General features: G+C 48.7%; 1 protein-coding gene across 2 annotated transcripts in view; it reads right to left on the minus strand.

The window, feature by feature from the left end:
- Positions 1-1,301: 1,301 nt before the first annotated feature.
- The window catches only part of POMT2 (protein O-mannosyltransferase 2), a 43,926-nt gene continuing 29,775 nt past the window's right edge, over positions 1,302-15,452 (minus strand). For both annotated transcript variants that reach the window (XM_060620391.3, XM_060620392.3), the window contains exons 11-21: positions 15,197-15,266; positions 13,387-13,465; positions 11,875-12,026; positions 10,854-10,945; positions 9,675-9,751; positions 6,701-6,772; positions 6,332-6,391; positions 6,140-6,245; positions 4,924-5,064; positions 4,657-4,771; positions 1,302-3,809 (exon numbers count right to left, since the gene is read on the minus strand). In XM_060620391.3, coding sequence (XP_060476374.1) covers positions 3,704-3,809; positions 4,657-4,771; positions 4,924-5,064; positions 6,140-6,245; positions 6,332-6,391; positions 6,701-6,772; positions 9,675-9,751; positions 10,854-10,945; positions 11,875-12,026; positions 13,387-13,465; positions 15,197-15,266 — 1,070 coding nt within the window. In that variant the 3' untranslated portion in view covers positions 1,302-3,703. The remainder of the gene's footprint in view (positions 3,810-4,656; positions 4,772-4,923; positions 5,065-6,139; positions 6,246-6,331; positions 6,392-6,700; positions 6,773-9,674; positions 9,752-10,853; positions 10,946-11,874; positions 12,027-13,386; positions 13,466-15,196; positions 15,267-15,452) is intronic.

Genomic DNA, 15,452 nt, shown 5'->3' on the forward strand with positions numbered 1-15,452 from the left:
GCCTGTTCTCTGGACCTCTGTGCTCCTCTGTCCCCTTCACTTTAATGGACCATGACCAAGAGCTCTATCCGTAGTTCAGACCAAACCAAGGTCACTGGGTTTGGGTCAGTGGTTACTGACTGGTGTACTGGTACTGGTATACTGGAGCTGACTCTTAGATCGCCTCTGAGAGCCAATGGTGTGCACTGATCTTTCCAGATTCTCATCTAGTGACGTCAGGTTGCTAGCCTGAAATGGGCCATGGTGAGAATATGTACACCATGGAAATTGGCAAGTGCAATACACCAGGCCTTTTTTCCCCTCCCAGAAAACCACTGGTCTGGGTGCACCAGGAAACACTGGGCCCCGGGTGCACTGTGGATGCGTTAAGCAGAATGCACAAAGGAACGTGCTAAACGTGGACACCTCTGAGCTGAGTCCAGGCCTTCTCCCCGGGAACCCAGGGTTGTCTGTTGTTCTGGGAAGGTGCTTCTATCCCAGAACCAAGCCGGAGAAACAGAAAAAGCCCAACTTGGTGTCCAGTCCTGGCCCTGATATTGACTAATCACAAGAGTTGAGGCAAATAATTTAATCTCTCATGGGTAGAATGGAGACAAAAGCAGCACTGGCTTCACTGTGCCTTTATGAGGATGAAGTGTCACTGATGTGTCGGTGCTTAGTAAACTAAGCTGTGCCGGTCAAGTGTGTTTGGTCCCTTCCTAACTTGCCTGGACTCGGCGTCTTCCCGCCCCTGAAGCTCTGCACGTCCCCTTCCCTGCCTCCTCCAGCCCCTCTTGTCTCAAGGGGGAGGGGGAGTCAGGCCGCCTGCACCTCACAGGGCAGTGCCACTCCTCTCCTCTTCCACCCACCGCCCCACACACACCAGTGCTCACCTCCTTGGGACGCTCGCCATCGCTCCTGATGACAGAAGACCCCTGTGAGATGGGGCCTCTGGCGAGCACAATGGCAGCTGCTACAGTGCTGGGCTGTGTGGCTGTCTCAGACATGGACACTCTTACTCTCCACTCTCCTTGCCCTACTGTGTGGCAGGTTACCAGAGAAACAGTCCAGCTTCCTACTTATTTTGGGATAAGTTTAAATAAAAGAACAGCCCTCATTACTCAAGTCACCTTGTACGTGGGAGGGCCCCAATGTCCCTCGGGGTGACGGGGCTCACCTGCCCAGCCAGGGCCTCTGCTGAAATTAGAATGGTCTCAGACACCGGGACACAGTGGAACGGTTCTTGCCCCCAAAACATTCCTTTCTTTCTGGGAGCCCGAGGGAAAGTCAGGTTCAATTAAGTACAACAAGAACACCATGGCTTTCAAAATAAGGGCTATTTATTACAAAAGTAAATGGCCTCTGATTATCTGTGGAAACCTTTTTTTAATATAAAATTGTGGCTCAAGAAGCTGGCTGGAGGTTGTGCTCACAAACATCTTCTTCCTCCACCAGCAAGTTTGTGGGGCAGATCACATTTCCGCCAATTCCTGGGCACTGGAGCTCATACTCAGGGCACCACCCTGACAGCCCCTCTCCCCAGCATCTGCCAACAACAGAACCTGAACACTTGCAGCTGCGTCCACCCGCACAGCCTCGTCCCCAGAGAAAGGTCTGTTCATCTGGGCTAAGAGGAAGCGGGGGGAGTGAGCAAGCAATTCTCTCATCCTTGGAACACAGTAGAAGAGACGGAGGAACCCTTCATTCCCAGTGTGGCCAAATGAGGAGGGAGCCACGGGGAGGAAGCTGGCTGAGCTTTCTCCTTCCCCACCCTCCCCAGAGTGGCTGCCCCTCTGGCTCCTTCAGGGTTCCTCCCTTCCAACAAGTTCCTATTAGGAAAGAAGAAGGTGCAAGGGAACAACGGCCACCTCCCAGTTGTCATCAGGCCAGTGCTCTCAGCTGAGAGGCAAGCACAGATTCCTGCACTCGTCCTGGGTGGGCAGGAGAGCCCACCCAAATGGCTGTCCCCACCCAGCTCAGAAGAAACCAACTCTCTGCCTTTGGGGAGGAGAGACAGCGGTGCGGTGGAAAGCTAAGCAGAGGTTCTCCATCCCTGTTCTTTCCTTCCAGAAATGCAATTAAGCACACAGCCCAGACTCAGCACACAGGCAGCACTTCCTGCCAGGGGAAGTCAAAAGGGCTGCAGCCCTGGGAGAGGGAGGTCATCACACCCCAGATCTAATTAACAAACCTGCCTTGCTTTTGACATTGCTGCATTTCCTCTATTAACATTAATGATGGCTGGTCCGAACGGCTAAGGATGGCCAGAAGCTTCCCTCCCCACCGCCCAGTAGGTAGCACAGTCTGTCCCTGGGACCAATTTCCAGTCTCCGTGGCAACCGCCTCCCAGAGATGCTCTAAAGAGCTCTGACCCTGTCAGAATTGGTGGGGGCTACAGAGGAGGGAAGATGAAGTGTGGCAGAGCCTCATCATTAAACCTGGAAGCATCACAGCCCTCCGAGACAAAATACTCTGTCATGTACTTGCGGGAGGGAGGCAGGCTGAGGAGCTGGCCTTGGGCTGGTTCGGTTCTCACCCAAGGGTTTCCTTAATCTCTTCTATTTGGGGAAGAAGTGAAAGGAACAGCTAGCTCTGAGCTTCTTCCTTGGGCTTTAAAGTGGCAGAGAGTAGAAGCTTTGCTGCATTTCTAGGTGCTCTGGGTCCTTGGGGAAAGAGATTAGTGAAACAGTGACACAGAGAAAGGGGAATGAAATGGAAATGGGGTGTCAGCAGGGGAAGACTAGAGAAGTAAAAGGAACACCTCATGAGTGACAGGGACATCAATCCGGACGGGCCGCACGGCCTACTGGGACCCCAGCCCGGCACCACAGATCCCTGCCCTGCTGCCCGTCACCCTCGGCTGCTAAGAAAGGGGCCCCAAAGGCTCTCCCAGCCATCAGGAGAGTGCATCTGCCCCACTGTCGCAGCCAGGCTGGATGCAGAGGGAAAAGGACGGTAGCAAGAAACACCTCTGGCGAGCAGGCCCTGCGAACACACAGCAGCCCAGGATAGGGTGCCATTCCTCCCACAAGACATCACGTAATACTCTGAGAGTGAGGAAGCCAGGGCTGGTGAGCTCTCAGCGAGCCGCCTTGCTCTGGAGACTTCCCAGCAGCTGCCGCCCGGGAAGCAGCTGGGAGGCCGGCCCTCCAGCCCAGAGGTGCTCCGCTCTGTTTGTTGGGAGGAGAGCGGCGCAGCGTGGACAGTCCCGTCTGCTCTGCCCTTGGTGATATCCCAGAGTGGGGTCGGTGAGCTCAGCCTTCTTGGAGGTCAGAGAATTTATGATGGTCTTACTTTCAAACCAAATCCAGTGTGAAGGAAAATACCAGAAAATACTACTGTAGCCCTGGACTATTTCTTGAGTTTATGACACTCAGCTGTCCACAGTCACAGTCTATATTCCACAGGTATATGGGCACATGTACCCTCACACCCCCACACACATCCCTCCTTATGTTGCACACTTGGGGAAACAGACCAGAGAGGTGGTGTCCTCTATTGCTGGGCCATTCCCAGTGGTAGGACCTCTGCAGACAGAGCCATGGCTCTCCCTTGTGTTGGGTTAAGTTCCGGGTGTGCCCCCAGAGCTCGGTCCTGCAAGGCAGCAGAATTCCTCAGGCTCCTCGGGCAGCTTCGCCCACAGCTGGGAGGGTCCAAGGGCTGGCTGCACAGCTGGCTATGCCCAGAAAGTTCCTGGACTCAGGCTGAAGTCCTTGCAGTAGCCTCAAAAGTCCCATGATTCAAGCCACCTTAGTCCTGCCATGGGACTTCGGGGATCCTGGGCTAGGGGACCAACCATCCCGTAAGCCAGAGGGTGGAAGAGGTAGAAGCTGTGAGAGAGAATCCAGAGGGGGGCAGGTGGCATCCAGTGCCTTGGCATCGGCAAGCAGCCCTACAGACCCTTGAAATTCAGCCATCCCCCTCCCCCCCCCCCCCCCCCCCCCGCTAGAGTTCATTAGGTCTTCTCCACCTACAAGATCTGCTTGTTCTTGTCACCACAGTCTGTCTGGGTTCGCCGTTTGGGCACACTGTAGTCTGAGAGCTTAGCAGATGCTGACTTAATGACAATGAAGGAAAGGGCTCCTCCCAAGAGGCCCCAGGGAGAGACCAGCCCAGGGGTCTGGTCATGGCTGTTTGGCTCAGAGTATATGTTGTAATGTGCATGTGCTCTCAGGTCACAGACCCACCATTTGCAGTTCATGCTTTAATGCTGCCTCCCTGGCAGCACTAAAGGCCAGTGACTCTCAACAGGGGATCTGTGAGACTGGCATGAAGGTGGGGAGAGGAGGGGAGGCTTGCCAAACACCCTCCTTCCAGTTATTCTGAGCCACAGCCCACACCACTCTTCCCACCCTCTCCCTCAACCTGCCTCCTCCAGAGCTGTCTGGTAGGGAGCCATGGTCATATAAAACCTGGAACCCACTGGCAAAAGGAAAGAATGCAGAGTTAGCCCCTGTTTCTCCTATCTGGCTGCATATTAGGGTCACCTGGGGAGCTTTGAAAAATGGAATCAGAGCCTCTGGGGGTGGGGCCCAGTTACCGGAGTGCTTTAAAAGCAGAGTTTAAAAGCAGAGTGCTTTAGAATCCCAGGGGATTCTAAAATGCATCCAGGGCAGAGGCATCAGACTTGTGGGTGGAGAGTGGGGGACAGCTATGCAAGGAGTGAGGAATACTCACCTGTAGGCAGTTCCCAGGAGCAGGCTCAGGTTTCCCACCACATACAGGCCCCTGGCCAGGAAAGAGGAGGCCAGGCTCCAGGCCCAGAGCCGCAGGAGAGTGTCCCACAGAATGCCTAAGGGAAAGAAGAGACCTAGCGCCAGTCTGTCAGAGGATGACTTCTGGGGATGCCTCACGAAGGAGCCACTCCAGGTCAGGAAGCAGGGAGACCCCCCTCAGCATTGTTCCTCTGCCCCTCTCCCCCAGGTCCAGGTAGGCAGTGCTGACCTGTCAACATGCTGGAGAAGAGCATGGCTGGGAAGTAGTGGTGGAAGTAGAGAATCCGGCCCATCAGGAAGAATGGGAAGTAATGGAGAATCCAGCCAAGCAGGAGCTGACCGCCTCCTCGCAGCAGGACCTGGGACAACCCTGGGCCCCAAGCAGCACAGCCCAGGTTAGCAGCCAGGGAGAGGGCAGAGACCCGGGGTCCTTGTCCAGCTCTGCCCCTTCCCTGCTGTGTGTCTGGACCGGGCTGCCTTTCCTCATCTGGAGAATGCTGAGCAAGCCTAGGCAGCTGGAAGAGAGGAGCAACTGGCCCTCGAGAGCCTTGCACATTACCCACTCAGGGAGGCTGGCACCCATGCAGGTGCACCAAATACCAACAGGAGGCAGCCTAGCCTCTAAAGAAACCAAGATGCTCACATCCCACAGGTAGCTGCCCCCATCCCACCTCCGTCTCCCACACCTTTGCTGCCACACAGATCTTTGCAGCGGCCGACAGGAGAGAGGTGAAGTTGGAGATGAGGATGGAGGGGGACAGAGGGGGCCTAGGACTGTGGCTGTTCACAGAGGGAGCGGCACAGGGTAAAAAGAGCCTGCGGGAACGTCTCAGGGGCTGCAGTCCGTGCCCTAGGGGCTCCTCCCTACCCCACTAGAAGATGGGCCATGGAACAGGGAGGAGGCAGAGGAGAAGAGGTGGGTAGCTCTCTACAGAGTGTAAAGGTTAAAAGTGAAGTCTCTGGGGACACCTGGGTGGCTCAGTCAGTTGAGCATCGAACTCTTGATTTCAGCTCAGGTCATGATCCCAGGGTTGTGGGATCAAGCCCCCATGTGTTGGGCTCCATGCTGAGCATGGGAGCCTGCTTAAGATTCTCTCTCTTCCTCTGCTCCTCTCCTCTGCTCTCGTGCTCGTGCTTGCACTCTCTCTCTCTCTCTCAAAGAAAAAAAGTGAAGGCTCTGAAGTCAGACTGCTTGGGTTTGAATCTCAGCTCTACACTTACAAGTGTATGTTCTGGGACAAGTCTCTTCTCTTTGTGCCTTTGCTTCCTAATCCATAAAATGGGGGTAAGAATGTTCTACTCTACAGGGCTGTTGGGAGGATAGGCATTCGGTGACTGAGCTTTAAAGAAGGGAGAGAGTGGGGGCTGAAGGCAGAATGGCCCAGCAGAAGTGTAGGCCCCAGCCAGCTGCTAGGTCAGGGGAGGGAGAGCCCAAGGGACCCAACCTTCAACCTCCGCAGGCAGGTGTGCCCCTCTCTGCACAGCTACAGCAATGATGCTCCCCAAGAGGAGGTAGAGGGCAATGCTCAACAGATTCAGCCACCAAACCACCTGCATGGAAAGGAGAATGGGCAGGTGAGAGGAAAGCCGCAGCCCCCAGGCTGAAGGTCTACACAGGGAGAGGGCTGGGCACTCACCGGGTTGCCAAGCAGATACACACGGAAGTCTGTGTCATTGATCCCTGAGAAGCGCAGGCCCTGTGGGGCAGAGGACACCCTGCTGATCCAGGGCCCAGTGCATCCAGGCCACACGTGCTCCGGTGGGGGGAAGACCAGTTACCTTTCACAGATAGGGAGCCCGGGCAGGAGGCTCAGAAAGTGCCAATTCTACATGAGCTCTCGGGGAAGGTGGGTCAGAATCAGGACAAAAAACAGAGCCCTGTCGGCCAGCCACCTCATGCCAGGTAAGGCCTTGCCTAGTTACCCTAGCTCACCCCACCCACCCAAGTCTCAGTGATCTCCTTTTTGGCTCCATTTCCTGGGATAAACTCTAGCCTTGAGCCCTACCTGATAGTTGATAGGCCAGTGCCAGGGTTTGGACGTGAACTCATTGTCCTTGGGTTTGAGACCATTGTTCCCCTGCAGGAAAATGGCAAAAAGAAGCTAGTCAAGGCAGAGATCTAGAGAGCTGACAGAAGTGTGAGCAATGGGCATCTCTGACATATGGCCAAGTGTCCAGAGGAAACCTCCCCCTACCGTCCCCCTCCCTGCAGGGAAGTCAGGTGCTCATTCTCAGTCACTGTTCACCTGCTTACAACTGCCTTACTTCTCCCAACACACAAGCTTCCATTTCCACCAGAGACAGTCCATTCAGACCCACTATGCTTGAGAGAAAAGAGAACGAAAGACTTGTTTCCGGTGAGCACAAAACATACACCCATCTTTCAGACCAAGGAGAAGGTGTGAAGAGAGCTAGTGGGGATACAAAATCAAGCCGACTTATGTGTTCCCTCAGGAACCCAATTTCAAACACAGAACCAGAAATCTGATGAATTCCCAGACTTGGAAAAAGTTACTTTAACCTAGTGTTTCTCAACTTTTTTTTTTCATGATTGCCCCTCCTGGAACTTTTCAGACATTTTTTCCCTAAATGCCTCCAATGACATTTTAATACCACAGCAATACTGTAAATATGTCTATATACTGGATGACTACCTATGCTTCATACATGAAAAAGTTAAGGGTTTTCTGCCCTCCAAGAACACATTTTACCCTCTGGGTGATATTACCCATTGAGAATACATACTTTAGCCTGAAGGAACAAGATTCAGCCCCTTTAATCCAGTAGCTAAGACTGTCCAACAACCTGCCTCTACACAGCAAAATCAGGGCTTTTCAAAGGCGAGAAGGAAAGGATCAGGACCCTGGATACTAAGCACAGGTCTGGTGTCAGCCTCATTATCAGAACAAATTGAGAAGGCACTTCCTGAGAACAGTTGTAAGATGCTGTGAGTTAGGTCAGGGTTTCTCCATTGAAGGGCCTCAGAATGAAGAATGAATCTGGACCCCAAAGGAGCTGTGGAGGGAAATGAATTCCTTCAAACCAGTGCAGTTCAGTCCCAGGCTCAAGGACTCCAGCCAGAGCTATAACAAACCAGGGGCATCCTATTTACTACCTTAATGTCAGAAATCCAGTTCCTTTACTAAACCAAGAAATGGAAGGAAGGAAAAGTCTGTAACCATTAGAGGCATATACATTTGTACACCGTTCTCTATGCTTAACACCTTGAGTGGGCTCGTTCCAGCTGACCTCACCAGACGAGGCAGCCTTCTCTGCACAGGACTCAGGCCCTCCACTCAGCTGGCAGAAAAGCCCTCTCCCATGCAGTTTCCATCATCTGGACTATTTTGATCTCTTTCCCCATCTTGATGCTACATTGGTTGAGTAAGAAAGCTCCTTTATGCCCTTTTATTCCTTGGCTCTACCTCTTAGATAATGAAAGAAGAAACGAGACTATTCAGACTTAGTCTTAAAATTCTACCCAGACGAGGACACCTGGGTGGCTCAGTTGGCTGGGAGACTGACTCTTGATTCCGGCTCAGGTCATGATCTCACGATTCATGATATCAAGTCCCATGTCAGGTTCTGCGCTGACAGTGCAGAGCCTGCTTGGGATTCTCTGTCTCCCTCGCTCTCTGCCCCTCCCCCGTTTGTGCGCATGCACACACACATGTGCTCTCTTTCGCAAAATAAGTTAACAAAACTTTAAAAATAAAAAAATTCTACCCAGACCTAGAATGATATTTTGACTGACAGGCACATATTCAAAGGAGCTATGTCATCAGGCCACAGTGACAGCTACAAGCAGAGAGTCAGAGAAGAAGTGACCCAGAGATCACTTGATGTGAAGTCATCACCTCGCAATGTGCAAAAATGACAAGATCTGAATTTTTTAATTTAATCTGGTGGAAGAAGTCAACTATATTTACTGAGTACCGCCTATAAAATCACTTCCAGGGAAGTCCACTTGACAACGGCTCAGCAGGGGAAAAATAACAATCACTACACCTCTCTGCTGCCCTGTGGGTGGAGTGATAATCACAAACCTGACTTGGGATACAGTGACTCTTAAACACCATTCCTGCAGAACACTGGTTTCCATAAGCCAAAGGAAAGGGGTCTCTTCTATACATCCACACTGCGGCAAGGTTTCTCTAACACACCGGGAGAAGTTAAGATAATGGGTAGAACTTTCTCAACTTAAAGCTCTCTTCTCTCAATTGTTCTTACGCCTTTGAGCTACGACTGCTGTCAGATACCAATGATGGAGAGTACAAACAAAGAATCTTATAAAACCTGCAAAAGACTCAATCAGGCCCCCTAAATAGTTCCCATGTCTAGGAACTTGAGGGGGCTCATGGTAGGGATTTTATGCTGCAGCTAAACAACATGCTCAGGTTAGCTATTCATCCTAATTCATTCTAACCTCAGGTGATGGAATGAACTATCAGCATCTCATGCTCTTCAAGCAAGAGCACTCTGGCTTTCAGGAGCTCTGCTATTTGAACAGATTTGAGAATCACTTAGAAATGGAAGAGTGTAGCAGTAACCAGCACTGACTCTGCCAGCCTCGCTGTGAAGCCCGGATCCACCTCTTACATTTAGCTGTGTGACCCTGGGCAGCTTTAACCTCTCCGTGCCCCAATTCCCTCATCTATAAACTGGGGACAATAATCTCCATAGGACTGTAATAACCACTGAATAAGTAGTTCACGTGCAGTGCTTAGAGTGGTGACTGGCACATAAGAGCTACATACATGTGCACTGGTGTCTGTTGTCATCATCATTATCATCATCACCACTATCATCATTCTGTGATAAGGGAAATGCCTTTGAAAACCAAGTAAACTGTAAGTGAAGACCCTTTCAAAGTCCTCCATGAGGGGGCAGTGGATCTATACATGGCTCCTGATCTGTGATGCAAATTTGTGGATGGTAAGAGCTCGTAGAGAAGCCATCGAATGAGAGGGGCCACAGTACCCGGATCATCACCATGTGGGACTCCAGCAAGACCTCAGGAAAACTGGGCCGCAGCACGTCCAGGCTGATGTTCGGCACTAGGCAAAGAAATGACAGAGAAGAAAACCTTGGTTGCACATTCTCCCAGCTGTCCACGGCATCCCCACTGTGGCCAGAGTCTGAGTGCAGCCTTCCTGATGCTCTGGCTAACCAGTAGGTAGGAGTGTTGAGGAGACAGAAGAAAGCTTGACCCAATTCTTGATCATCCGCCTTCAGCTTGTGTGAAGCACTCATGAGGCATTTGGAGAAACACAAAGGCAACAGATGATGAGGCCTGTCCCCGGTCTGTCCCTGGTGTGGCTACCGCTCTCGGCACCACCACCCTTCATTATGGTACAGCCTCAAATGCTGCTCTCCCTGCCAGGCAGGTCTGTGAGGACAGGGGCCAAGTCCACATCATCCACCAGTGTCTTCCTGGGGCCCCCAGTCTTCCCATCATACTCACTGAAGAGTTGTTTAATTGGTTAATTAATTAGCTGGTTGGTTAAATTAGGTAGTAAGAAGAATGGAAAATGGGAAGCATGGAGAAAGGAAATCAAGCAAAAGCTTGAAAGGGGTGGTTGGGGAGGACAGATGATGAATCCAAAGATTCACTGAGTTGAAGATGACACTGATGTAGAAATGTCAAACAGGAGCCTGGGAGTACAGATATGGGGCTCAGATCAAGGGCTGTGGCCATCGCTTTCTGTACAAGTGTTGGCTGGCTGTGGGGAGGGGAGGAGCTCTACATAGGGGCATAAAGGGAAAGCACCAGCCTGCTCTAAGCCTTGAGAGTGGAAAGCACCCCTGGTACAGGGGACAGAACAGCCCAGAAGGAGATGAGAGAGGTGGGCCTGCACTGCAGGCAGTCAAGGCGAAGCATTAAATCCAGAGAGAGGCAAGGAAAATGAAAAGAGGAAATTAGCTGTGGTCCTGAGTGAAGTCACTGGTCACTTTAGGGAGAGTTTAAGGAAGACGGGAAGTTCACATGGATGGGAAGGGAAAGGAACTACCTTCATACAAAAACTCGTGTGAAGAGATTCAGTTTAAAAAAGGCAAGAAATGGCAATAATGATACAAAGTGATGGCACAGTCTATAAAGGTTTATTTTTCTAAGATAAGAGTTACTTATAAATGTTTCCAGGAAGTAAGTTCACTCACGTTTGGGGTTGATATGGTCCTCCACATTCCAGATAGAGTTGAGGGTTTCCTTTAGGTATGGGGTGCAAGTAACCTCCAACTGCTCCCAGCCCCTGTGAAAAGCAGTCACAGATGTCTCTCAGAAGATGTGAAACTCACCAGAGTAGCACTGTTGAATCTCTTAAATACACAGGACTCTGTTCTTTTCAATCCAGGGGCTATGCTTTTATCAACCTCACTCTTGTATTCCACGACTATCACAGAAGTCATCTAGCATTGAGCATTCCCACTTTAGGAAGGTCCAGAGCAGTTAGAAGGTCCAAACCAGATGAACAAACATTGAACTCTCAGTACACATAAAATACCCAAGGGACTCTGAAGTTCTCTGCTCTATAACACACCCGATGCCTTTTCTCCCTCTATTTACCATACAAAAACATGAAGGGCGCCTGGGTGGCTCAGTTGGTTAAGCGTCCAACTTCAGTTCAGGTCATGACCTCATGGCTCGTGAGTGTGAGCCCTGCATCTGGCTCTGTGCTGACAGCTCAGAGCCAGGAGCCTGCTTCAGATTCTGTCTCCCTCTCTCTCTGCCCTTCCCTGCCTCACCCCCACCCCCATGCTCTCTCTCAAAAATAAATAAGCATTAAAAAAAAATTATTTTTTTTTTTTAAATACAAAAACATGGGGGCGCCTGGGTGGCGCAGTCGGTTAAGCGTCCGACTTCAGCCAGGTCACGATCTCACGGTCCGTGAGTTCAAGCCCCGCATCAGGCTCTGGGCTGATGGCTCAGAGCCTGGAGCCTGTTTCCGATTCTGTGTCTCTCTCTCTCTCTGTCCCTCCCCCGTTCATGCTCTGTCTCTCTCTGTCCCAAAAATAAATAAACGTTGAAAAAATAAACAAATAAATAAATAAATAAATAAATAAATACAAAAACATGAGGTAAACATTGACAATGGAGAAACAGAAGTTTCTGGTATACTGCTTGTACTGTGAAAGGAGAAGCATGAGCCTCAACTGGGACATCAATACCCCAAAGACTCACCATTTGGGCAGGACCTTTCCCGAGGAGCCCAGGACACAACCTGTGACGAGATGGATGAGTCGAATTCGACTTCTCAGCACTTTGATCCGGTTTCCAAATTTTCTGTTTATAACCTCAATCCGCCAGAAATCATTGGAGTCTCCTGTCCCATTCTGCCATGTAAATCAAGGAAAAAATACAAAGAAAGCAAGATGACTTTAGAGAATGCATGTCGCATGTCAGGAAGGGGAAATGGCCAGCCTTTCAGATGCCACCATGTTACAAAGGTCAAAGACTAAATGGGCCTCAATGGATAAGGTGGGAAAGGGAACACAGCAACACCCCAAGTGATACACATTCCTCAGCACTCACTATCACAACCAAGAAAAGTAGTGTAACTTCTACAGCCTGCAGTCCGATTCTTCACTTCATGGGACTAGAGTTTAAATTCTAAACTTATGTTTTTACTCTTAAACCAAACTCAAGATATCACCCTGAACCAACAGAAATAGATTTGGGTCATTTGCACCCATTACTTGGCCATCTGGACACTTACTCATCTAAGCCAGAAATTAAGACACTTATGTCTAATTCTCCTCAGTAGATACCCGCAAGAAAAAGATGAGTTGTGGCTCCAGTACTGTAGGCTGAGCAAACAGAAAGAGGGTTGGGAAGTCCACCTAGCAGAATCGTTACTGATTCTGCACTAAAGCCTCTGCAAGGGAACATAAGGTCCTAAGGGTCCTAAGTCTAGCTGACAACAAGTTGTTTTGTTTTCAAATTACTCCCCAAGCCATAAGTATAAAGCTTCTTCTATTAACTACATCACCCCGAGGTAGTAAAAATCTCAAAATAACGTGGTGATTAACATTGCTCTGCAGAACAGGCAAGTAATCCTTAAAAACAAAGCCAATGAAGATTTGGGATCTGGCAAAGGATAAACTTATATATTCACCTAGGATCATATTGCGGATCCACGGCTTCTATGTCCAATGTGATTTTATTTTATTATTACTTATTTTTTAATTTTTTAATGTTTATGTATTTTTGAAAGAGAGACAGAGCACAAGCAGGGGAGGGGCAGAGAGAGAGGGAAACACAGAATCCAAAGCAGGCTCCAGGCTCCAAGATGTCAGCACAGAGCTCAGTGCAGGGCTTGAACTCACAAACCATGAGATCATGACCTGAGCTGAGCTGAAGGTGGACACTCAACTGACTGAGCCACCCAGGCTCCCCCTCCAATGTGATTTTAAAAGAGACCCAAATAGTATTCATATGTAACATTTATTAAGTGTCAGAACATAAGAATGGCCTGGTTATCATGGGAGGAGAGAGATGGAGACAAATAGAAGCATATGTTACTTTTCCCACAGCAAACTTAGCCAAAACGTTCCCAATGTTAACAGAGTCCCTGTGCAGCCCCCAATCCTTACGAACATTGCAGAATTCCAGGGAGGATGTGCTCTGCCACATGGCCCTGAGCCAGGCCTCACAATTTTTTACATCCTACTCACACTCCAGTTGCTCACTTACTATGCCATAGCCAGTGACCTGATAGTGCTTTCGGGTCAGGGGGGCCTCATGATAGTGACTGTGCAGGTTCCGAGAAGTCCTAGAAGTTAAAAGAGAGAGAAATATCATCATCCTAGAAAAAAGAGACATGCAGTGTCTCTTCTTTTACTGAGGATATTCAGAATCATCTGTTAGGGCAAGAAAAATTAGAATCTGAACTATGAAATCCAACTTATCAGAAATGTCTTGCCTACTTACTTACAAGAAATACCCAGAGAATCAGAGAATCCCAAACCAGGAAGGACAGATGGTAGGAGTCCTGGACTACATGCCAAGAAAGGGGTTAACTTCAGCAGTCAGAGGGATGACTTATCACATTTGATGGCTTTGAAACACTTAGCTTGCCTGACTCATGAGGCAGCTTTGGGGAGAAGTTAAAATCTGTATTCTATACCTGCCTGAGCCAGCTAAGCCTCCTCCTTCCCATTTACTCTTTCTACCCTCATTACCAGTTTTACAAAGTGGGGAACTGTGGGGTAAGTAGGGGGATTAATTTAGCTTTTATTTGCTTTGTGCCTCTTATAATAATTCTTACTTTTATCTACAATAAGTGTTCATTATAAAAATTTTGGAAATTTCCAAAAATAAAACTTAACAATAAATAATAACTTTTAATTTGTTTATAAAACAAAATGAAATTTAAAAGTGTCTATAATCCTACCGGATAGGAAAAAAAAAAAAAAAAAAAAAACACTGCTTATAGCTTTTCTATATACATAATCCCTGATTTTCAAAAAAAAATCTGTACCTGATGATTCTTGTATACATAATTTTTGCAGGGTTGCTTCTGCAATCTATTGTTCCTGTTCGCTCTTGCACATGGTGCCCTATTTCCTTGTGTGCTTAGTTATTTTTTACTATGTACTATTCACTGTCACTGAAAAGCTATTTATGGGAATGGATGACAATGTATTTCCCAAAAGCGGATTTATATTTGCTTTTAGGCAGGTACCTAGGAGATATTACCAGTCTAGGATTATGTTTGTTTAAATTCATGGCCTAAAGATATCGAGACCATCCAGATAAAATTAATTTGGGCCACAAATTCATGTGAGGATCAATTGGTAGTTACAACTTTTCAGGAACCAGAGATAGCCCCTCTTCATCCCTGCTCCCCCTGCTCAAGCCCTTTGGGGTTCCAAGTTTAGGGGAAGGATTACTTAATAAATTTACCACAATGGGTGAGCCTAGAGCTTTGAATTTACAACTCTTTCTCTCAAGGCAGACAAAACCAAAAATCGAAACTCAACATTGTGGGGTCAAGGCAGAAGGGGCTGCAGCACCCCACTCATTTCTCTGGATTCCCACTTTCACTTAGATTTTGGCCTGGTAACTCCCTACTGTCTGTCAGCTCTTTGATGCTTTAAGATGTTTTCATATCATTCCAGCATTTTTAGTCATTTCCAGTGAGAACATTGCTTAAATAAACTAGCTTGCCATATTCTCAGAAACAGACTTCTATGTTTTCCTAAAGGCAGCCACTTGAGAAGAAGCTCTGGATAACTCAAATATATATATATTTTTTTCTCTAGAAGAAGGGAAACTCAACAGTACCTTCAAAGTTCGAACTCCCCAAAGCCAAAAGAGGTGGACAAACTGGCCTGCTTGTTTGATCAGCCTTCATAAAATGGCTCTCCCATTCTAGCACAGCAGCCTTGTTCTATTTACTAGAGCCTCATCCAATCTGACTTCTGTTTATTTCCAGCTTAAAAGAACTCTCTACCTTTGGTGCCCATACTACTCATTCATCCCAGACAGCAAATTTACTTACTCTTTGTGTTCTAGCCGAATGATGTCTCCATGTCTTACAAACTCCACTGGTAATGAAGGGTCTAGGGGATCTGCCGAGAAGAAACAATCACTGATATCTGAAATCATTCACTCATTAGTGCCAATTGAGGGCCTACAGGTAAAGAGTTATGGTACAATATGGTATAGGTTAGAGGTACAGATAGAGTGCTGGGAGAACAAAGAGAAAGGGCCCCTCACTGTCTCAGAGAAATGCTTGAAAAGACTCTTCAAGGAGG

This window comes from Panthera onca, chromosome B3 (genome assembly GCF_046562875.1).
Source record: "Panthera onca isolate mPanOnc1 chromosome B3, mPanOnc1 haplotype 2, whole genome shotgun sequence".
NCBI classification, from domain to species: Eukaryota; Metazoa; Chordata; class Mammalia; order Carnivora; family Felidae; genus Panthera; species Panthera onca.